At 44.4% G+C, this 24,553-nt stretch overlaps 1 protein-coding gene across 1 annotated transcript in view; it reads right to left on the bottom strand.

Annotated features, from left to right (window-relative positions):
• PCSK2 (proprotein convertase subtilisin/kexin type 2) overlaps positions 1–24,553 on the bottom strand; it is a 160,070-nt gene that overhangs the window by 32,129 nt on the left and 103,388 nt on the right. Inside the window, exons 6-7 of the mRNA XM_084830421.1 lie at positions 5,012–5,088; positions 483–571 (exon numbers count right to left, since the gene is read on the bottom strand). Of these exons, the coding sequence (XP_084686547.1) occupies positions 483–571; positions 5,012–5,088 (166 nt within the window). The remainder of the gene's footprint in view (positions 1–482; positions 572–5,011; positions 5,089–24,553) is intronic.

Here is a 24,553-nt window from a genome sequence, read left to right on the forward strand (position 1 = left end):
ACGGAAAAGTCCCTTTATCTCCTTTGGGGCTACTCTACACCAGGATTTTATCCCACAGCTTTACTGGGGCTTCTGCTTCCAGATTCTTTCTGGGATTAAGATCAGCTCGTCTACATGGGCTAACATAGGCTGTCTTGAGTTTTTCTTTCTTTCTCTGGAAGTTCTATACGTTTCATTATACAGCCACTAGATGATGCTGTGGTATAGCACAAGCACAGAAGTTCACACAGCCAATAAAGAGCTTCACCACGCTATTAGAGAAAATGCCACACTTTCCCCAATCTTAGAAAAGCCAGGATAAAGGTCATAAAGCATGGGAGAGGCTGTGGAGGTTAACAATGTTGTGTAAAGGACCCACAAACTTCTGTGAGTGATCCATCGTGAGTACATGATAAAAGCCTTGTGTGGAGAAGCCCCAAATATAAAATGGCAGTTTTGCCACTGAAGGAAACCTCAATTTTGTTCCCTAATTTATGCTGTACCTGCCACCTTTGAATTATATGCCACTCCAACTCCACAGATATTGTTGTTTGCTGCAGCAGATACTTCCCCAGCACATCTGGTTCCATGACTGCAGAGAAAGACAGAAATTCTAGCCAAAGCTTCACGGGAGCATCAACAACCAAAAGACTTAACACATCTGTTCTACACATCCATGAGTCAATCAGGACTGCTGTCCAGTCTCTTGACAGGCAAAGAACTCTTCCACTGTTTCAAAGCACCCAAGGGGGCTTGGGGTTTTCTTGATCAGCAGCCTCCCCACCCCCAATGTCAGAAAGCAAATGTCTTTTGAAACACAGACGACTTCCAAAAGCAAGTTGTCCTATGGCATGGCGAACTTGCGCAGACAAAAACAGGGAAATAATGGAGAGTTTGCTGCTGAAAGAAAAATGCATCAAAAATTTCACCTGGCATGCCTAAGGCTTTGGGCATGCTAAAGGTTGCTCTTTGGATCCCAGCCAGAGTCAACAAAATGAAAGTGCAAGCAGTGGGGCACTGAATCCACTCTGGGTTTCAGTCAGAGCTAGTCAGAACTCTAAAGGAGCTCTCCAAGTTGCTGAACCCTATCCCCCAAATGGAGGGGATAGAGTTAGACAGGACAGCACTTCAAATAGAAGGTGCCTTCAGATAGAGGATGGTCCTCTGGCAGCCTTCAAATAACCAAGGACACCTGGCCACCCTAACCTTTTCATGTATTACTTATTTAGAAAAACCATATAGAGAAATATTTTAAAACAGTGGCAAAACTTCTCTAGGAAAGTGCTGTGTCTTTGTGTGTGCAAGAGAGAGAGAGAAAGAGAGAGAGAGAGAGAGAAAGAGAGAGAGAGAGAGAGAGACTAAGCTCTGGCCCAACCTCAGGGATTGGCTTTGGCAGGCATTTGCCAATGGCCTGCCCAACACCCCATCTCCTCTCCCTTCGCCTTGAGGCAGCTAGCACAGGCCAGCAGCAGCAAAGAAGCCAGCCTAGTAGTCGGCAAATGCTTCTGCCAGCACCTGCCATTTTAATTCCTTCACAATGTCTCTGGGACCCCAACCTACAATTGTTCCTCAGCTTCACAATCAGGGCCCCACCACACAGGATGGCCATCTGTCCTACTTTAGCAAGGACACGCCTCTATTTGAAGTCGGGATGTACCACCACCCCACTGTCCAGTCCAGGAGGGGGGGTCTGTTGCAGGGCAATATGGGCCACTTGGGGCCCTGCGGAGACCTCCAGAACCCTGCTGCATCTGCCAGATGGCTCTCCAGCTTCCTAGAAAATGCGATATGCTAATGGCAGCTGCGGTTAGCCTATCACAAGAAAAGTCACAGCCGTAAATGGTGCATTTTACACCATTTGCAGCCGTAAAACACTTACTTTTACCTAAACTGCAGCTTTTTATGGCAAGTGCTTTATGGCTGCAAATGGCATACAATACGCCATATACGGTTGTAACTTTCCTGTGATAAGCTAATGGCATATTGCATTTTATAGGAAGCCAGAGAGCTGCCTTGTGGGAGCAGACTCCTCCAGACCGAGGAGGTGAGTGCAGCCGGTCTGCTGTGAACTCCGGAGGTTGGATTCTTTGGAATCCGGCCTCATTTGAGTCTGCGGCAGATTTCTCCAGCATCTTTAATTTGAAGGCCTCCTTTATTTGAAGGGCTGCCAGTTTAAAGATAAAGAACCGTCAGAAGTTGCCCATCAACACTGGGCAACAGACGGAGCAGGTAGACAGGTCACAGTTGTCTGCATTATGGTAAGATATATTGCATTTCTATTTAAATTATTGCAATTCATTCTAAATGTGCATCTATACATATGCGTTAGCATAAGCACAAGTTATGCAAATTGGCATCCTTTTTGGTCCTCCTTTTCTGGTGATACATAAGTGGCCACCCTACCACTAAACTTGGTGGCAGCCGTGTGTGTGTGTCTGGATCATAAGTACCATCCAGCTGGTACCATCTACAGCTGGGTTTTGCTGCACACCTGCAGAGCATTTATACTGTGATCTTATATTGATGTTTTACTCTTTTCTTGTACCATTGTAGCTTTACTGAAGAGAAGCCTAAAATATATATATTTCAAATAAAAAAATGAGAAAACACAAATGAGTGGTTTCCTGCTTTTTCCTTCAGCTCGGCCCCAGAGAGGAAAAGGTACATTTTGACAGAGCACAGGGCAGACACTTGCAAACTGACCTCACTGCTTTAGAAACATTACATCTGTATTTGACCAATTGTTTTATGAAAGCTGTGCTATTTTAATACGTAGATTTTGTTTGTATCTGTCTGATTGTGTTGTTTTGCTTTGCTTTCTGTTCAATGCATTTTCTTTTTCCTTCTTTGAAGTAGCACTGGGGCAAGGCCAAAACCAACTTTTTATTGTTTTGCTTTGCCAGAGATATTTCCCTCAGTAACAGTGGGCTTTGTTGAGAACTCTATTAAAGGAATGGTAGGAGATACTCTTGTGTTGCTAGGCATCTGTTATCCAGCATCTGTGGTCTGCATGTAAGGCATAAGGTATGTTATAGTATCACATATTGCCCCCAAATGATTCTGAAGCAGAAAGACTGCTGACATCTCAATTGTTTCTCTCTCTCTCTCTCTCTCTCTCTCTCTCTCATATAGAAGCAGATCTTATACTTAGAACCCATAGATCCATTTGTTCCACATTCATACATTACAAAGAGTATGTGGTGTAGATGTTTAAATTTTTATTCTTCCTGCATTGCAATGCTTCATGGTTAATGTAAATAGCAGCCCAGTCTGTATTGCTCTTGTATTTCAGCATGTTGAAAGAGAGCAGGTGCATTTAGCTATCTAAGAGGCCTTAGGTATAATGCGCTGTGTCCATGGATACCAGTGTGCTCTCAGACACCTCTCTTGGCACTCTGCCCCTCCTGATTTTTTTTTTTAAATGTTTCAAGATTTTTTTAATTAAAAAAAAAAAAACACTGGAAAGGTGGCATGCTACAAAGCAAGGGGCCAGACTCCAGAGTTGCTCCATCTTATTTCCAAGAATAAAAGTCTCTGGAGGTATTCTTAGGAAATAAAGGTGGTGGGCGGCTTCAGCCCAGTGCATCATTTTGAAGTGTGCCTTCTGCGAAATAAACATTGGAGCACAAAACTGTGAGTCCAAAAGGATGGTTTTCTGTTTTGGAACTCAAAACCCACCATTGCCTTATACTTCGATTGTTGGGCACATTCATTTTCTTTTAACCTCACCAGTTTTGTGACTGGCCACACCCATTTTGTGAAAGGGAAGTACCCTCATGGTAGCCATTTTGTGAGAGCACCCATGACACACTCTCAAAACTCCACATAATGCATGGCAGCCCCAAAACATTGAGGATGCCAGATCTAGGGCATTTTAAATTTCCACACACGTTGGCTTCCTGACTGAGGCAAATTGGCTATGCAAATGGTCTTGGGGACATCCAGTTCTGTAACACTGTTGAAGCAAAGAGGGCAGAGCAACCATACGAGAAAACAACATACTGTGGTGGTATAGAAGGGGAAAGTGCTTTTTGTGGTGAGGGGAGCTTGGTCCCACCTATAGATTTCCGAAATAAAGAAAAAATGGGGCAAGTGATGAGCAGGCTAGCCTTGGCTGGATTGTGCCATTTATATTTAGCAAAGAGACAGACACCTGGTTCAGACATAGTATGTCCAAGTGTCCTCTTCTGCAGAAGATAGTCCTCTGTTTGAAGGGCAGTCCAGTCCAAAACCAGTTTAAAGATTAAAAAACCTAAGTCCTTGAAGAGTTTGACTTGACTATTAACAGGCACACAGGTCACCTGGTCACAGTCTTCCACACTATAGCGAGATTTCGATTTAAGTTATAATAATCATTTCTACACTGGCATCTATATGTATAAATTAGCATATGCAAATTTTGTACAAATCTGCGTCTTATCTTTTGTCTGGTGATGCATTTCCCATTAGGGTCCGAAATGCGTTGGATTACAATAAACATTTTCTCTCACCTACCCCATTGTTTTTCTACTCTTGGAGGAACAGGTGGGCTCCATTCCCTTTCCTCACACCAGTAATGCTACATTTGGCAGGGGAACTTCATGCGAATGCCCCATTGTGCAGACCGCTCCTTCACTTGACCTCCCACCTCTTCTTTTAACGGGGAAGAATCAGGTGAACTGGGTGTCAGCATGGGAGTGCTTGCATTGCACGTAGCATTATTTGTAGTAATGTTGGGACAGTGGTTTTGTGCACTCTCTTCCAAGGAAGAGCCAAGAACTGTCAGTGTCTGATAAGCCACATGGGCTAGATCTACACTACTGCTTTATAGTGGTATTGAAGTGCACTGGTTGGGGCACATTACACATGCGATACACTGCTCTCGCAGGGTTATGTCCTGCTTTTTATTCCACATTATCCAATATACTGCAACACATGTCCTTGTGTGTCTCACGAGGTATAAATGCACAAGCGGGATATAGCGTCACCATGATGGGATTGTAATGATATGACACAAGGTGTAGAACTGGCCATGGTTAGATGTGCTCCTTACCTGTTAAACCAATCATCTGTATAGCGAGGATATGGATATGGGTCATTACTACTGAAATCATAGCTGGCTTGGGCATTCTGGAAAACACAAACAGTAGAGACAAATAAGCATGAATAGTGATACATGGGTTAAAGCAGGAAGTCAAGAAAAGTATATCTGCCATGTTAATAATCACTTATCGTTAGCCTCAGTGTGAAATAGTACTTGCTACAGTCGTGGTAAAATGTGGTAAAAATCTGCCAGGAACAGATAACACTCCACACTAGGACCTCGCCTGATCTGAATGGGGTGATCATTACATATGCTTGGTGACACAATGGAGAAGGCCCCGCTCTGTACTATGACTAAATGATCATGAGTAGGCCATGGTACAGTAAGCAAAGCCTTCCCCTCAGAACATGAAGACCAGGATGCAGAATACAAGTGTATTTAATTAATACATAAAGTGTTTGGAAGTGTATGCGGAGAACAACTGGTGTTGGTTGTCTACACCACCTTTACTCTTATTATAACAATGATTTCACACTTGGATTTTTTGTCTACGATTGCTACATCTGTCATTTCTTTGGTACATAACTAACAAGTGTCAAATATTTTGGAAAACCAAAAGTGCTCCTGTTCACACATCTGGATTTGTGGGCAAGGAGCACCTGGGGAATGTCTAGTTTATTTCTTTTTTCAACGTGCCAACCAAGGTCAATTTTTCTTATCTAATTCCCTAGGTGATGCCACACTGGTGAAAAAGTTATCAGTTGGTATAGTTTATCGGGTACCCTGTAAATGTGTTCATTTCTCAACCATTGTTTGGCCTAGATTTTGAGCTGCTAGGGCACCCTGATATATGTCAGCATCACACACAAGATGGTTTGGAAATGCAACACAGCCAGAATTGTATGCCATACTTTGCGGGTTTGGATGGCACAAACTGACTTCTTGGGCACCCACCACTGAATGGCACTGATTGTTCATCAGTTGTAATTAGGGAGGGGTCTGTCACATGCCCTGTGGATTTCCCAGGAGCCCTGGCGCATCTGCCGTAGATCGTGGGGTGGCTCTCTGGCCGTCTAAAAGGCACGATAAGCTAATGGCAGCCACCACTAGCCTACTGTGGGAAAATTACGGTCACAAATTGCGTAACTTATGGCATTTGCGGCCATAAAGCACTTCCTTCTATGTAAGTTCTTGCCTTTTACGTCACAATTTACATAGAAGGAAGGGTTTTATGGCCAAACTCCCAGGAATCTGACCTCTAGATTCTGCAGCAGACTGGCACCCCTTTATCTGGTGCATCTGCTGCAGCTTGCAGGGCAGCTCTCTAGCTGTCTAAAAGTTCATCTAGGGAACTCGGCCTTTTGCCAGGAGGAAATAGTGGTGAAACAAGTTGGGGAGGGAACTGCCTAGTTCAGTGGCAGAGCCCCTGCTTTGCATGCAGAAGATCCCAGGTTCAATCCCCGGCATCTCCAGCTGGGGCTGGAAAAGGTCCTGCCTGAAACCCTGGGGAGCCATTGCTGCCAGTCAGTGTTGACAATACTGGGCTACATGGATCAATGGTCTGGCTCCCTATGTTCCTAAGTAGGACCTGCATCAAAATGTCTCAGTTTGGAGTGTCCCTATTCACTGTTGCAGTCAGCCAGCCAGCCATGCCTTCCCCCAGGATGCTCCATTTTTAAGTTTGTAAATTTTCCATTTTTAAGACTTGTTGGTACTTCTGCAAACCTCAGGGTTCCCCGGAGCCTGCCGATGCTTCCCTCTCGTATGTGGGTGGTGTCGTTTTGGCTACCTAGGCAACGGCACTCACAGTCTGAACATCAGAAATAGAAGGAGTGACAGCCATTTTCCTGGAATGAGTAAAAGCGTGCAGAAGATCCAAGGTTCAGTCCCTGGCATCTCTGGTAAAAAGGATCAGATAACAGGTGATATGCGGGATCCTCAGCCTGAGGCCCTAGAGAAATCTCCCAGTCAGAGCAGACCGTTCTGGAAGAGATGGAGAAATAGTCTGGCCTGGTCTGAGGCAGCTTCCCGTTTTCCACATTATTCTGTTCTTTAATATGTGTGGAGTGCCCCCTTTTAGACCTACTGCTGCCTACGTTTGCCTGGGGCTGGGAGGATGCTGGTGTCGGCATTCCCCTTTGCAGCACCCTTGAGAAGAAAGCTCATCAAAGGAAGATCAATCCCATTCCCTGCATCACGAACATGTCCCAGGGTGTGTCCACTACAAAGAAGCCCAGCTGCTTTTCCAGTGTGGTCAGGATGACATAGAAATGTAGAAAACAAATGACCAAATGTGGGTAATTAGATTTGTACATTTGATTTCTCTAGAGGGAGAAGTGGTTCTGAATAAAGAATTAAAGAAAGGCATGTATTATTCATCGCTAGGATTTATTTATTTATTTTTTAGCAGACAAGAGAAAATTAAATCCAGCTCTAATTTGCTGGAATCTTGTTCTCTTAACAAGTAACAGATTTTTGCCAAACGCCAGGCTCTTGTCTGACACAAAACCTTCACGTGTACCTATTCTAAGATGTCATGTACCTATCATTTTTACCCACACTGGGCCTTCCTGTTGGAACTCCCTCCCAGGTAGGTGTATCTGGAAAGTTCTCCTGTAAGTGTTTGAAAGCTGCTTAAACCTTCCTTTATTGCAGTAGATCACAGGGAAGCACTTATGAAATTTTTGACTCTGGACTTAAAGGTCTTATGCCCCCCCCACACACACTTTAGATGGTAATGAGCATTACTTCCCTCACTTCATATTGGCTTGGAGGGGGGACTCTTTAGATGGCAATTTGTATTACTTCTAGGGATGTCCGTTGCTGGGAAATCTGGCCTTTTTTGCACTTGCCGGAGTTCCTCGGCGTGCCTGACTTGGCTTGCATTTGTTTTCCCCAAACTCCAGGGACTTTTTGTGTATTTCTTTGTGTTGGCCATAATTTGCACAAATAGAGATTTGCACAAATTATGGCTGCAATTTGCACAAATTCATGTGATTTGTGCAAATTACCGCTGAAATTTGTGCAAATTAAATAACACCGGAAATCTGTTAGCTGAATCAGGCCAGCTAGTGGAAGACAAACCAAAGTTTGGGGTGGGGGGAGGCTGAGCTGATGAAAGCTCATCGAGCTCCACCCCTCAACCAGATTCCTTCGACATCCCCAATTACTTCAGTTACTTCAAACTGTGATAAGCCAGCACTACTGCATTTTGGGAGCCCTCCTGCTCTTTGTGTGCGGGGTAGAATAAATGATGTACTGATGGGAGAAGTCCCCTTCCATTGCGTAAAAATATTGGTGGCACTGGAATAATCCTAGTTGCCACCCCAACCCCCCAGAATAACCTAGGGCAAAATGTAAGCTGACCTCCTCAGCATCCTCCTGTCACACCTGGCATTTAACAAACACAGAATTTGGCAAAAGGCACATTCAGTTAAACACCAACAGCATAATAATGTTAGAGTGGCAGCGGTGTGTGTGTGTGAGCGTGTGGGGGATAAGCCTGGAGGTGGAGGGCTATCTACAACATTAAGGGTGCAATCCTATAGGAATAGTGGCCACCTCTGAACTCGGAGGCGATTGCCTATCCAATGCAGGACAGGAGAAGCACGGAGGGGATTGTTCCCTCTGTGCTCCTCCTGCCCTGAATTTTTGGCTAGACAGCCGATTGGGGCTGTCTAGTCACAGGAAGGCGGAGAGGGGGAGGAGGCTGATGTACGACACATTGGATATGTCGTATAGGCATTTCTGTCCTTCCCACCACGGAATGCCCCCGGGAATGTCCCTTTTTGGCCACTCCATGCTCCTCTTGTGAGGTCAGAGGACAGGGCTGTTCTGCGCTACCTCCGAGGCAGTGCGGAAGTGGGGGAGGTCAGTTCTCCAGGAACCAACCTCAGAGCGCGGGCTCTGAGGTTGCTTCCCGGAAGACCAGATATCCTATGGCCGTCTAGCCACTGTCTATTGGCCATAGGATTGCTCCCTTCCTCTCTTGTAATGATGTACTCAGAATGTCACCATAGCTTTTAGGACCGTGCGTGAGAGATCACTAACACAGACCTTGAAATTAACAAGACTTAAAACAGATGATTTACCCAACCGGGTTGTTTTTCCACAAAGCTCAAAAACAGCTAAAATACAAAAGCCAACCTCTGATTTTTAAGGTGACACTCAATAATCTTGAGAAATATCTTTTCAGAATAAAAATGGGAGCTGAAAGTTACAGTAAGGGGTGTATTGTTCAATACTGTCCATGCGACCTGCACTTAGGCGTTCTAATCACAGAACGTTCTCTCTGTCAATTTCTTTGCAAGCACGTTTACAGGTACTGAATTATGGAGGTTCCTGTCACACCCCAAAATCATCTTTGAATTACCCAAACACAGGGCTGCCAACATTAATACATTAGATGTTTATCTGTATTGTTCAGTGCATACCTGCCCTATACTAAAAGCTCAGAGAAAAGGTCACATAAACTTTTCAAGTATAATTTAAAAAATAATGTTCAGATCATACTCCTTCCTAGAATCTTCCCACAGCAACAGAGAGAGCCCATTAAACTACTGAAAAGTCCATGTAAAGATTCCAAGAACAGCAATGGCATTCTCCAGAACTGATATTCATTCAAGATTGTTTACTATCCATCAAGACCACATTTTCATTTATAATTCCTGAACAAGATGTTCTCAGCAAGACCAATATACCTGATTATTGTCAACATTTTAACAGCAATGTACTGGATGTGTAAATTGATGGAATCCCTGCTATCATTAGCTGACTAGTTAAGAGCTCCAGAATTACGTCAATCATATACAGCAGTTTCTGCAACTGATTCAAACATTATTCAGTGCATTTTCTGAAGAAAGGCTAAGAAAACTCACCCACCATTCAAATGAGCAGATACCACAAAAGAAACAATTTACTTGCTCCATTTGTATCCCTCCCTTCCTTCATGGAGTTTAGGGTTGGGCTGAGTGGTTGTGATTGGTCCAAGATTAATCAGTGAGCTTTATGGCTGAATGAGGATTTGAGCCCAGGTGTCAGGGATGAGTTCATGTGCCTTGAGATGTCTGACAGCTCCTATTCTGAATCAGGGTTGGAGCAGCTAGATCAGAGGCTGGGGGAGAGACCCTCCCTACTGAGCCAAGATGCTGGGAGAGATTCCTCTGAAGACCTTGACAAACAGATGGCCCAGGCTGAGTCCCTGCCCCCTCCCTCCACCGTAAGAACACAAGTTTCCAAGGAAGAGGAGGAAGAGATGTGTGACTTGAGAGACACTAGGGCATGTTGTAAAGCCGAGTGGGAAAAGTTAGAGGCAGGGCTCAGATGCTCCACCAGGATAGCCAGTCTTGGAAGCCAATGTAGGAGGGAGCCACCCTAAGGGAGGGCCATCACTGCACAGCAAGTCTGGCCGTGAGATTCATGCCCAAATTGTTGGCAACTTCATGACCCTCAGGTTTGACTAATTAGGGATTGCAGATTAGTTGTTTAGGGGCCTGAAATAGTCTGAGAGTTTCCTAGAACCTGCATTTGTAAAGAGGCTAGTTTCTAGCAAAATAAAGCAGTATTAGCCTGAAGCTTTGTCTCCTTGTGGTGTTGATTGCGAAGGGGGAAGGACTGTCCATTTCTGACCACAGGTCTTCCCGGTCCATGTCCCTGGCCACTTCACCTCACTGGTTCTTTGAGAATGATTTCTAAAAGCAATGTGTGTGAAATATTGCTCCCATTAATGTCAGAGGAGTTGATGTTTTCTTGGAGTTGATATTTTGTATCAGGGAAGGATTTCAAAATGTCAGTTTTGGGGGGTAAGGAATTCAGTTTCCTGGAAGGATATTTTAAGGAAGGAACATTCTCTTTCCCCAAGAAATATTTAGGGAAAATAATCTTTAGGGTTTTTTTTAACTGATTATAAAGTTTCCCAGTATGAATCATATAAGCTCCAACATAGATATTATGATGGGGACTATCAGGTCTGCAAGTTAATTTTGGACAGTAAGAAAAAGTATTGCATTACAGTTAGGCATTATTTATTTCCCACTATACCTGTGATCCCCTTTGGATCTTCTTTACATTCTTTCTTCTGAAGAGCAAGAATGGCTCCTAAATTGGAAGGAACAAATTCACATGGCCTCTTCTATAGGAGGCATCTACACTGGCAATGAGCCCCAACTCCCCAGCTCCCCAACTCCCTCCATTTTCATAGCTGAGGAGCAGTGAGGGCCATTCATATGGTGAACTTGGCTCAGGACAATCCATGCAGTGTTTGGCCTATGGCAAAGCAGCTGGGTGTGGCTTCAGTCACCACGAACACAGCTAGCAAATCAACCCTTATTTCCCATGCTGCCACTCAGCCCATGTGGGGAAGTTTTCTGGTGCCAAGGGTTGACCTGCATGCTGAAGAAATGTATGCTTCTTCATCACATGTTGATCTCGGCACTGATCCCTTCAGGCCACTTCTCAGTGCTCAGCTGAGGACAGTGTTTACACCTGACTGTGGTTGCTTGGAAGTCCATGGCACTCATTAACCTAGCTAACAGCACTGAAAATGTGGCCATAACAATATCTGTCTTAACTCCCTTGATCCTCAGTTACAAATATATCAATAGTCCCAGACTCCTATCACATGCTGTACTCTGCGGGTTTGTTGAGGTGCTGCACATTGGCAAATTTCTGCAAAGTTTGTAGTACAAAACCTTTGGCAAGCCATCTCTTCCACCAGTTCTTTCACCCATTTAGAAGGGTAAGTTTGCATGGGGGTGATGAATGGGTAGGGGGTGCTTAGGGCTATCTCCTGTCTAGGGATGTATGAAAAAATCATTTTAGTTTGTTTTTTATCAAGATTTACCCAGTTCACACTTTCCAGGCCGAACATGGACTCAGACGCAATCTGCAGTCGAAGTGTGTACATTTCCAGGCTTGCAGTGTGATTCATGGACCCCCACCCCACCCCTGCAAATGGGTTCAAGAGCATTGGTACATTTGAAAATGGGCATGAAAAAATTCATACCTCTGAAAAATGCGCACAAATACACTTTATTTAATGGGAGAAGAATGCGTACATTTCAAAGATGTGCACAATTCATGCATCCTCTTGGAAAAATACACAGAGGGGGAAAAAAATACTGCTCCCCATCTGATACAGACTCAAGTCAGAATGACCTTTGAGATGGAATTTGGAGAACTTCGTTGAGCTTGAGTTTTACTGATTCACACATTCCTGTCCTTTGCATTTTTTTTGGTGTGTTTTTAGAAAAGGTTCAAAAAAGAACCAAGGCTTTGATTGAGAATTCTCTGAGAAAGCTCAGAAACCAAATGCTTTCAGAATCAAGCCAAGGGGAGTTCACCCACCACCAGTGAGTATGAATTGGGCCTTCTTCTCCATAGTTGATCCAGAGCATTGTGTTCAGCCTATTTACAAATTTATTTATTTATTTATTTATTTATTACATATCTAATCCTCCCTCATTGTGTGGGTGCATGGAGAGCAAGTTGTAAGCAAGCACAGTTTGTGACACTCCACAACATCATCATCGATCATGGTGCACATCAGTTGAGGCATCAACTTTAGCTTCCACTTCTTTGGCTTTGTGGAGCTTGAGCTAACATGAGACAGCCTTAACTCTGGTCTTGAGCTAGTGTTTTGTTTTATAATTGAATGGGCAATCAACTACCATCCTTTCTTTTAGTCTTCAGTCCTAGGCATGCTTACCTGGGAGTAAGTCCCATTGAAGTCATGTCTGACTAGGCATGTATAATGTCTTTCTCTCCCAAAGACATCCTTTGCTCATATTTTTCCCCCCTTCAACAGTTGGTAAACACAAAATCCACAGCTGTTCTCCTCATATTCATTTTTAAAATAGACATCTCTCACATTGTGGTATAGCTTCATTATTCCTTCCAGAAGGTCTTTTATCTTGGAGAAGTTTTGCCTGACAAAATTACTGCCTTTGTGCGTGCAGCATGAACTGAAAAGCAAACCATGGAATACATTATGCTTCATATTTTAATGATAAGTTCAGAATGAAAGGTTCTCTTGGGAGAGAATAATAGTAATAATAATTTCTTGAAAGCTGAAGCTCTGCAGAGTTCTATGCCTGGAGAAGAAAAAGATATCTAGGCCAAACATAAATCTCCATCCTTACTCTGTAGAAGAGTGATGGGGATCCTCTGGCCTGGCCTACAGGCCAAATTTGGCTTTCCAGGCCTCTCCAAGTAGCACTAAGCCTCACTCCAACCCAAAGCCCCTCCCATGGGAAAGGTGAGGGAAGCCATCTCCACCTGGACCTAAGCAGCAGCAATGAGGGAACTGCTTCACCCACCCCATTGACTAGATGGGGTGGGTGAAGCAGAGTACTCTATCCTTCCTTCACCAGCCAATCAGACTGGCAAAGTGGCTCCCTCTTCACTCTTGCTCAGCTGTTTACTGAGCAGTGGGAGGGGGGAGAGTGTGGGGAGGGGAGATTTAGACCTCCCCTCCCCATGATCTCCACCCTCCTGCTCCCACTGCTCAGGAAACAAGTGGGCAGCAGTAAAGAGAGGCTGTGTGCATTAGAAAGAAGGAGGAGTCTGGGACAACAATCTGTGTAAAATTTGGAAATGCTAACTGATATTTTAGATGCAAATTTGTAAATAATGGCTATAATTTAAATAGAAATATAATACATCTCACCATAGTGGGGAAGACTGTGGTGACCTGTATTATGTATTGATGGTCAACTTCAAGGCTTCTGTTGCTCTCCCTTCTTATGCTTTTCTGTCTTTAAACCAGACTTGGACTGAACAGCCCTTTCAATAGGGAACCCCTTCAAATACAGGACTGTCCTTAGACAGTCTTTCAAATAAAGGACTTTCCTCTGTGAAGCAGGACACATGGCCACCCTAGTAGAATGGAGAATTCTGGTAGAACTGAAGTGAATTGTCTTGCTATGGCTGGACCAGGGTTTTAGGGGTGTATGGAACCCCACTTGCCTGGCTCTGCTGGGGTCCGCAGGTGGGGGAAGGCAATCCATTCCTCCCCCCTGAAATCCTGCCTGTCCGGCTCCGCTCCGCAGCCAGTCCGCGGAGCCACCAGCCAGGCCAACCCGCAGCGGGGCCTCCACCTGCTGCCGGGCTTCTGCGGACGCAAATGGCATCCTGCGTAGGGGACGCCATTTGCGTCCCTACGCTAGCCCATGATAGGCTATGTAAATATTTACATAGCCCATCACGGCTAAAGCGGGGACCCAAATGGCATAGGGGACGCCATTTGCATCCCTGGTTTAGCCGTGATAGGCTACATAAATATATATGTAGCCTATCATGGGCTAGTGTAGGGACGCAAATGGCAGCTGCTACGACGGCCGCCATTTGTGGCCGCAGCAGCCCAGCAGCGGCTGGAGCTGCCGCCACTTCATCCACTGCTGGAGCTGCCGCCGCATCTGCCACCAGGTAGGTCCATCCTGGGGGGATTCCGCAGGGTGGCAGGGGGATGCCATTCCGCCACAGACTCCGGCGGGCCTCACTGGAGTCCGGACTCACTGGAGTCTGTGGCGGAATTCTCTGCCATCCCTAGGTTCAGTGTTAGGTCAAACTAAGGAGCAATCCAAAAGCAAGTCAAGAAACAGGCACTGGTCAAATAAATAGTTTTACCAGGCAAGAGAGAGAGTTCCAAGACAGAGGTCTGAAGAGCAGCCAAGGTCCAAACTAGGGATGGCGGAGAATTTCTCCCTGAAATTTCGGGGGGCTGAGCGCCAACGTGTTCGGCCCCCTGAAGAAGCTTTGGGGAGAAATTCTCCACGCCCCCCCTGCCCCCCGCACCCCCCCCGGCATGGGACTTACCTTTCCCGAATGTCCCTCCCGGCGGCAGGTCCCGGCGTCGGTTCGTCAGGTCTTCATCAGGGGCGGGGGCGGCAGCCGGTCTTTTGACTGGCTGCCGCCGCCGCCATTCCAATAAAAGTTAAAAAAAAAAACGCCCCCGTGATAGGCTACGTGACGATTAACGTAGCCTATCACGGCTAGATTTGCAAAGTCAGCCGTGATAGGCTACGTAAATCGTCACATAGCCTATCACAGGTGACTTAAAAAAAAAAAAAAGCGCGTACGGCTAATGGCGGCCCCCATAGGGAGCCGCCATTCGCGTTCCTTATTTGGTCGCTGTAGTCTACGTAAAGATTACGTAGACTACGGCGAAAATAAGGGCAACGCTATTTGCGTTGCCCTTATTTTCGCCGTAGTCTACGTAAAGATTTACATAGACTACAGCGACCAAATAAGGAACGCGAATGGCGGCTTCCTATGGGGGCCGCCATTTGCGTACGTGCTTTTTTTTTTTTAAGTCACCCGTGATAGGCTACGTGACGATTTACGTAGCCTATCACGGCTGACTTTGCAGATCTAGCCGTGATAGGCTACGTTAATCGTCACGTAGCCTATCATGGGGGCGTTGTGTTTTTTATTTAACTTTTTATTTCGCGGCCGGGTGAGGCGAGGCGCCTCCTCCCCGGCCTGAATTTCGGCCGGGCAAGGCGGGAAGCCTCCCCCCCCCCGGCCTGAACTTCGCAGGGAGAGCAGCGAAGCGCCTCCCCTCCACCGCGAAAAGCTGCAAGACCAGGTAAGTGGCTTTCGTGCACCCCTAGCTCCAAACATAGATAAGCAGTCAGATACAATACACAGTCCAAGAAGCAGAGTCAAGCAGGAGTTCAAGATCAGTAGCACGAAGGTTCAGTCACTGGCAAGGTCAGAGGAACAACGATACAAGGCACTGGAGCTGGTAGAAGACATTGGGCAGTATCCAATGGTGACATTTCACGAACTCCAATAGTGCTAGTGGAGCTCCACTGAATCTTTCTGTTGTGCAAGCAGTTGTCCATTATGCTTGAGCAACCAGTTGTGTGAGCAGTTGCACAACCAGTTGGGTGCAAAGCAGTTGAGCAACCTGTTGCGCAGCTGGTTGCACAATGCATTGTGGAACGCATTGCACAAGCATGCAAGCAGCGGCAGCCGCATAACCAGCTGCACAATGGGAATGCACAATGGGTTCCACAAAGGGTTGCACAAGAGTTATGCAAAACCGCCTTGTGCAACCACGCTTATGCAAACATAACTTTAGCTGGATTCTTCTCTTTCGCATAGTTCAGAACCTAGTTTCCACTAGGAATGACAAAGTTGGATACTGCCTGTTGCTCCCAGCAATGGCTAGGCTGATACCAACAGCTTATATTGCTAGAGTTTCCAGAGCCCCATCCTGGGCTCAGCTGCAGTTCATTACAGGCTGCCTTGCAAAAGTCCTACTGATGAGGATGGCCTTGCTCACTAGGCCTGTACTCATGAGGAGTCCTTTTCTGCGAGTGGGTGCTCCTTCCCCTGGCCATGGTCTGAGCCTGTGCCTTCAGGTGCCGGTGTTCTTGGGGCTGAGGACTGGCTCAGCATCCCCCTCTGACTTGGAAGCAGAGCTTTCCACCTTTTGAGGGGGAAGACCTGAAGCCCTTTCCCCAGACCTTCTCTATCAGCCTGAGGATTCCCTGAAGCGACTTGTCCCCTAGGGACATCCGGCTTATGAAGCTTGAGTTCGTCGTCTGAAGAGGATTCCTCCAGAAGGGGCATGACATGAATATAGCAAGGATCTCTTTTTTGCACGCATTTTAATGCATGCAAAATTCATCTCCTTTTACATTTGCACCTTATCTGAAAACTAGCACAGCTGATAAAAACTGTGTAATATTCAAAGTAATTGTGGTGGAAAACATGATGAAGTGGCACATTCAAATGTATTTATTTGAGGAGATATGGATGGATGGATGGATGGATGGATGGATGGATGGATTAGATAGATAGATAGATAGATAGATAGATAGATAGATGACTGTGATTGAAAATGCACTGTATGTTAAGTACATTAAAAAAAGCAATGCTGGATCAGAACAAGTGTCCATCTAGTCTAGCATTCTGTTCACACAGTGGCCAGCCAGCTGTCAGCCGGGAACCCACAAGCAGAGCATGAGTGCAACAGCACCCTCCCACCCATGTTGCCCAGCAACTGGTGTACAAAGGCTCACTGCCTCTGGTACTGGAGGTAGCACATAGCCATCAAGACAAGTAACCATTGATAGCCTTTTCCTCCAGGAATTTGTCTAACCCCCTTTTAAAGCCATCCAAACTGGTGGCCATCACTACTACCTGTGGTAGCTAATTCCACACTTCCTGTGGTAGCAAATTCCAAACTATGCAGTGTGTGAAGAAGTACTTCCTTTTATCTATCCTGAATCTCCCACCAATCAGCTTCATAGGATGACCCCGGGTTCTAGTATTTTGAGAGAGGGAGAAAAATGTCTTCCTATCCACATTCTCCACACCATGCATAATGATGAAGACCTCTGTCATGTCTCCCCTTACCCTCCTTTTTCCAAGCTAAACAATCCCAGCTGTTGTAACCTGCTCTCATAGGGGAGAAGCTCCAGCCCCTTGATCATTTTAGTTGCCATTTTCTGCACCTTTTCCCTGCTCTATAATATCTTTTTTTAGGTGTGATGACCAGAACTGTACACAGTATTCCAAGTGTGGTTGCACCATAGATTTGTATACAGACAGCATGATATTGGCAGTTTTATTCTCAATTCCTTTTCTAATTATGCCTAACATGGAGTTTGCCTTTTTTACAGCGGCTGCACACTGGGTTCATATCTTCATTGAGCTGTCCACCACAACCCCAAGATCTCTTTCCTGGTCAGTCACTGCTAGCTCAGAGCCCATCAGGTTATACTTGAAGTTGGGATTTTTTGCCCCAACATGCATCACTTTACACTTGTTTACATTGAACTGCATTTGCCATTTAGATGCCCATTCTCCCAGTTTGGAGAGATCCTTTTGGAGCGCTTCACAATTCCTTTTTGTTTTAACCACCCTAAATAATTTGATGTCATCCGCAAACTTGGCCACTTCACTGCTCATTCTTAATTCCAGATCATTTATGAACAGGTTGAAAAGCACTGGTCCTAATACAGATCCCTGTGAGACCCCACTAATTACTTCCCTCCACTGGGAGAATTTACTATTTATTCCTACTCTCTGCTTTCTGTTCTTTAACCAGTTACTGATCCGTAAGTGACCTGTCCTCGTATTCCATGACTCATGATGACTGCCAAGTTTGCTCAGGAGTCTTTGGTGAGGGACGTTGTCAAAAGACTTTTGGAAGTCCAAGTAAACAATGCCTACCAGATCACCCCTGTCTACATGTTTATTGACACTCTCAAAGAACTCTAAAAGGTTAGTGAGACAGGACTTACCTTTGTGGAAGCCATGTTGATTCTTTTTCAGCAGGGCTTTTCCTTCTATATGCTTACTATTTTTACCTTTAATAATGCCTTCAACCAATTTACCCAGAACAGATGTTAAGCTAACGGGCCTGTAATTTCCCAGATCCCCCCTGGATCCCTTTTTGAAAATTGGTGTTATATTGACCATCTTCCAGTCCTCTGGTATAGAGGCTGATCTTAGGGACATGTTGCATATTTTGGTTAGAAGATCAGCAATTTCGTATTTGACTTCTCTGAGAACTCTAGGATGGATACCATCTGGGCCTGGTGATTTATTTGCTTTTATTTTATCAATAAGGTTGAGAACTTCATCTTTTGTCACCACTATTTGCCTCAGTTCCCCAGACTCCGTTTCTGAAAACATCAGTTCAGGCACAGGTATCTGTCCTATATCTTCTGCAGTGAAGATGGATGAAAATTCATTCAGCTTCTCTGCAATCTCCTTGTCCGCCTTCAGTACTCCTTTAACTCCATTGTCATCCAATGGTCCAACTGCCTCCCTAGCTGGTTTTCTGTTTCTGATGTATTTAAAAAATGCATCATGTATTTAAAGAATTATTTATTGTTGCCCTTGATGTTGTTATCAATATGCTCTTCAAAATGCTTTTTTGCATCTCTTATTGTCTGCTTGCATTGCCTTTGTGCAAGCCTGTGCTCCCTTTTGTTTTCCTCACTTGGGCAAGACTTCCACTTTCTGAAAGAAGCTCTCTTTTCTCTAATAGCTCCCTTAACCCTGCTCATTAACCATGCCAGCAACCTCTTGGACTTGGTGCCACCTTTCCTAACCTGCGGTATACATTTTAGCTGGGCTTCTATTACTGTGGTTTTGAGTAATGCCCAAATATTTTGAAGGGATTTAATCGTTTTGACTCCCCTTTTTTTCACCCTCATTTTAGAGAAGTTTCCTCTTTTGAAGTCAAATGTGACTGTGTTGGATTTCCTGGGCAAGTTTCCACTTAAAATGTACGTTCTTGAGGCAGGTTTGATGTGGTTGGATTAGTGTTGTATTTTTTTATACCCGGGTTTTGCTAAGAAGATTTATGTAGGGCTCAGTTTAATTTTCACCAAAACAAATTAGAGAGAAGTGAGCTGGTTCATGATGAATCACATAAAGTCAAAACAGATGAAGTCAACAGATGAAGTGAATTGAAATGATGTGGACTGGAATTAAGGTTATGAGAATCTATGTGTCCAAAATGAATCTGAATTACTCAAATATGGTTAAAATACCCATACAGTGCAATCCTAAACATGTCTGTTCTGAAGTAAGTTCCATTGACTTCAACATGCAGAGGACTTTCTCCTGCCCAATGTCTAATGTTGTTGACATTAATGCAGCTTATTCCAGCTAAAATACATGCTTACTATACTATCACAGGTAGCAGGGGGCTAGAGGCCTTGTGGTAGGGATTGGGGAGGAATTTGTTGAGTTCACATTTTAATGCGAAATCAGACACATTTTTTTTAATGCTAACTTACTTGATTTTGCATTTTCAAACCACTATGTGAACCAAAACTCAATTATCACTCAAAATGCACACTTCTCCAAATTTCACAACTGACTACTCCAATTGAAACATGCGCACAAAAATGTATATATTAGGCAAAATAACATTTGAAAGTGCATTATCTTAGAAGAGTGTGTACATTTTGCAAAAATGCCTACAAAAATGCATGGACTAGGACCAATATGAACACAAATGCTTATGAATTTTCATGCAAACTGAGATCACAGTCTGTGATCTCAGATTGGTCTAGTACATTTTTACTGCAGTACAGAAGCTGGAACCAGCATATCTCTTTCCTTGCCTACAACTCTATATTTCTAATTTAAGCTAACGCTGGAACAAATGTCAAAGCGACCGCTTCACTTTTCAAAAGCAATTCTAAAGAGACAAACTACAAAAGTATTTCCACAGCCTTTGAACGAGATGCCCAATTATGCATCTTAAAATACTACAGAATACCCACTGCTGAGCACAGTATACTTAAAAATGATTTTAGACTTTAAAAAAAGGAAAGAAATTTTCTCCTTCCATCTTGATGTCAAAAACAATGAAGTTTCCTTATGATCTTGATAAAGTCATGTGATCTCACAGGGAGAAATAGTAATACTGTGATGCCAGCCTAATTAAGCACATAAAATTTAAAATTCCTAGAAGCAATATTCCTTTTCTTTCCACTGGAAAATGGACACTGTTATTTAAGCCTAACAACCAAGTGACAAATTAATGGGCTGATTTAAATATTAATGAGCCAGATGCCACTGCAAAAGGCCAATATCAGTTCTTTACAACCTCTGAGCGCTTGCTTTGGTCATTTTGTACTGTTCTTCAAAAAGGCAACCTTTTTGGAACAGAAGCTATAAAAAGGACTGCATTGTGATATTAATTCCATCTGCCTAAGGCAGCCTGGAGACAACCATTAGTCACCATGAGATTGCAATGAAATAATTTTACAGGATCCCATCCTAGTTTCACAGATGTATCTATTTTTTTCTACCTGAAGGAATGTAAATTGGATAGAACAGGACAGAAGGTGGGTTTGGTACAACTGCATCAGTGGAAGTATAATATCTGCTTCAGAAATCGAACCTGCCAGGTTCCCACAGCATCCCTAGCCTCAGCTAACCAAGAGATTCCCCAATAACTGAAAGAGAGAGACAACCACTGAGAGCCACTGCTATAATACCAGCTCAAATAACATGGAGCTGTTCTATATCAGCTCGACACTTTAGCTGTCCTTAACAGCCTCATCCCTTAATGTTCGCTCTCAAGCATTGGGAAATAATTCCTTTGAAAGATAGAGGTGCTATTAAAGTCCTACAGATTTCAAAGTAGGAAAGTTCCCCAGCTGGACTTGGAATTTCATCACCAAAATCTCCCACTCTGCTGAGCAGTTTGAGCCTGCAGAGGTTTGAATGTTCATTCCAGGTTCAGCCAGGAGTTATCAAGCACTGAGAGTGTCAATTCAGGAACAATCACAAGATCAGAATGCTTTAGGGAGATGCTCTTGAGATTTTTAGCAGTTGCTGATTTCTTTGTATCTGCTTTGCTGTCTAAGAGTTGAACCACAAGGACCTTGTGATAAGGTTTTCATATTTTAAATACAGTATTAAATCAGATTGATTATGTCCTTTGCAGCCAAAGATGGAGAAGCTCCATACAGTCAGTAAAAACAAGACCTGGAGCTGACTGTGGCTCAGATCATGAGCTGCTTCTTGCAAAATTTCAGCTTAAATTGAAGAACGTAGGGAAAGCCACTAAACCTTTCAGGTATGACCTAAATCATATCCCTGATGAATATACAGTGGAGGTGAGGAATAGATTTCAGGGATTAGACCTGATAGACAGAGTGCCTGAGGAACTATGGACGGAGGTCCGTAACATTGTTCAGGAGGCAGCAACAAAATTCGTCCCAAAGAAAAAGAAATGCAAGAAAGCCAAGTGGCTGTCTGATGAGGCTTTACAAGTAGCTCACGAAAGAAGGGAAGCGAAAAGCAAGGGAGAAAGGGGAAGATATACCCAACTGAATGCAGAGTTCCAGAGAATAGCAAGGAGAGACAAGAAGGCCTTCTTAAATGAACAATGCAAAGAAATCGAGGAAAACAACAGAATGGGAAAGACTAGAGATCTCTTCAAGAAAATTGGAGATCTCAAGGGAACGTTTTGTGCAAAGACGGGCATGATAAAGGACAAAGAAGGCAGGGACCTAACAGAAGCAGAGGAGATTAAGAAGAGGTGGCAAGAATACACAGAAGAACTATACAGGAAAGATTTGAATGTCCCTGATAGCCATGATACTGCGGTCACTGAACTTGAGCCGGACATCCTAGAGAGTGAAGTCAAGTGGGCCTTAGGAAGCATTAGTAACAACAAAGCTAGCGGAGATGACAGTATTCCAGCCGAGCTATTTAAAATCCTAAAAGATGATGCTGTTAAAGTGCTGCATTCAATATGCCAACAAATCTGGAACACTCAACAGTGGCCACAAGACTGGAAAAGGTCAGTTTACATTCCAATTCCAAAGAAGGGCAACGCCAAAGAGTGTTCAAACTACCGCACAATTGCGCTCATTTCACATGCCAGCAAGGTGATGCTCAAAATCCTACAAGCTAGGCTTCAGCAGTATGCGAACCGAGAACTACTGGAAGTACAAGCTGGGTTTCGAAGAGGCAGAGGAACTAGAGATCAAATCGCCAACATTCGCTGCATCATGGAGAAAGCAAGAGAATTCCAGAAAAACGTCTATTTCTGCTTCATTGACTACGCTAAAGCCTTTGATTGTGTGGATCACAACAAACTGTGGCAAATTCTTAAAGAGATGGGAGTACCAGACCACCTTACCTGTCTCCTGAGAAACCTGTACGAGGGTCAAGAAGCAACAGTAAGAACCAGAGATGGAACAACCGATTGGTTCAAAATTGGGAAAGGAGTACGACAAGGCTGCATATTGTCACCCTGCTTATTTAACTTATATGCAGAGTACATCATGAGAAATGCCGGGTTGGATGAATCAGAGATCGGAATTAAGATTGCCGGGAGAATTATCAACAACCTCCGATATGCAGACGATACCACCCTAATGGCAGAAAGTGAAGAGGATCTCAAGAGCCTCTTGTTGAGGGTGAAAGAGGAGAGTGCAAAAGCTGGTTTGAAACTCAACATTAAAAAAACTAAGATCATGGCATCTGGCCCTATCACTTCCTGGCATATAGAAGGGGAAGAAATGGAAGCAGTGACAGATTTTACTTTCTTGGGCTCCAAGATCACCGCAGACGGTGACTGTAGCCATGAAATTAAAAGACGCTTGCTCCTTGGGAGGAAAGCTATGGCAAACCTAGACAGAATAGTAAGAAGCAGAGACATCACCTTGCCGACAAAGGTCCGTCTAATCAAAGCTATGGTTTTCCCAGTAGTAATGTATGGCTGTGAGAGCTGGACTATAAGGAAGGCTGAGCGCCGAAGAATTGATGCTTTCGAACTGTGGTGCTGGAGAAGACTCTTACGAGTCCCCTGGACTGCAAGGAGGTCAAATCAGTCCATCCTAAAGGAAATCAACCCTGACTGCTCTTTGGAAGGACAGATAATGAAGCTGAAGCTCCAATATTTTGGCCACCTAATGCGAAGAGAAAACTCCCTGGAAAAGACCCTGATGCTGGGAAAGACTGAAGGCAAAAGGAGAAGGGGACGGCAGAGAATGAGATGGCTAGATAGCATCACGGATGCAATGAATATGAACTTGAGCACGCTCCGGGAGAGAGCGCAGGACAGGAAGGCCTGGCGTGCTATGGTCCATGGGGTCACGAAGAGTCGGACACGACTGAACGACTGAACAACAACAACAACAACAATTATCATATAGTCAACTTACCCCAGGGTTCAGGTTTTCCAGAGCACACCAAACAGCTCATTCAAGTATGTGTTTGTGCCTCAAGCCTTGCTTTCACACAGCTTTAGACAATCCTTCCCCACCCCATCACCCTCCAGGTATTTTCCTTGTTGAAAATAATTGTATTTTCCACTACAATTCCCAGCATTCCTGTCTATTGGCCATGCTGGCTGGGGGTGATAGGGGTTGAAATCCAAAACATCTGGAGGGCACTACATTGGGAAAGGCAGCCTTAGACACACTCTCCACATGGGTTGGCGAGGTGTCCCTTTTTTTTTTTTACAAAGGACAGTCCTCTATTTGAAGCTGTTCTCTATTTGAAGGGTTGTCCTGCTTAATTCTAGTTTAAAGATAATGAACATAAGACCTGCTGCCCATTGTCAGTGAGCACCTGAACAGCAGACTGAACAGGTCGGCACATGGATCACCTGGTCACAGACATCCACTCCGCTGAGATGTACTTTATTTCTATTTAAATTATAATAATTATTTCTACATTTGCATCTATACATATAAATTAACACATACAAAGTTTATGCAAACATGTGTCCTCTGTTTTGGCAATACATAAGAGATCACCCTATCTCTACCATTTCACATCTCCTAAATGAGAGCAGGATAGAGGCTTGAGGGAGCTCTGGGCAAAGCCCTTTCTGGTGGGCCCCTTGGTGGGCTTTCCTAGCAGTTGTGGCAGGTATTAGCAGTGATCCAAGCAGTATCAGAGTTGGAGACATAGTGAGAAATTAAAATGAAAGCTAAATTCAGCTGCCAGGTGGTCATGGAGCACCAGGCCAGATTTTTTTTGTTAAGAGGGGTGGCCCTTTCAGGGCACTGGGGCCCCTGCCAGCTGCCCAAAGATGCCAGGTGCTGGCAC

Source organism: Heloderma suspectum, chromosome 1, assembly GCF_057233095.1.
Source record: "Heloderma suspectum isolate Gila_16-S chromosome 1, 16-S_ref, whole genome shotgun sequence".
Lineage (NCBI taxonomy): Eukaryota > Metazoa > Chordata > Lepidosauria > Squamata > Helodermatidae > Heloderma > Heloderma suspectum.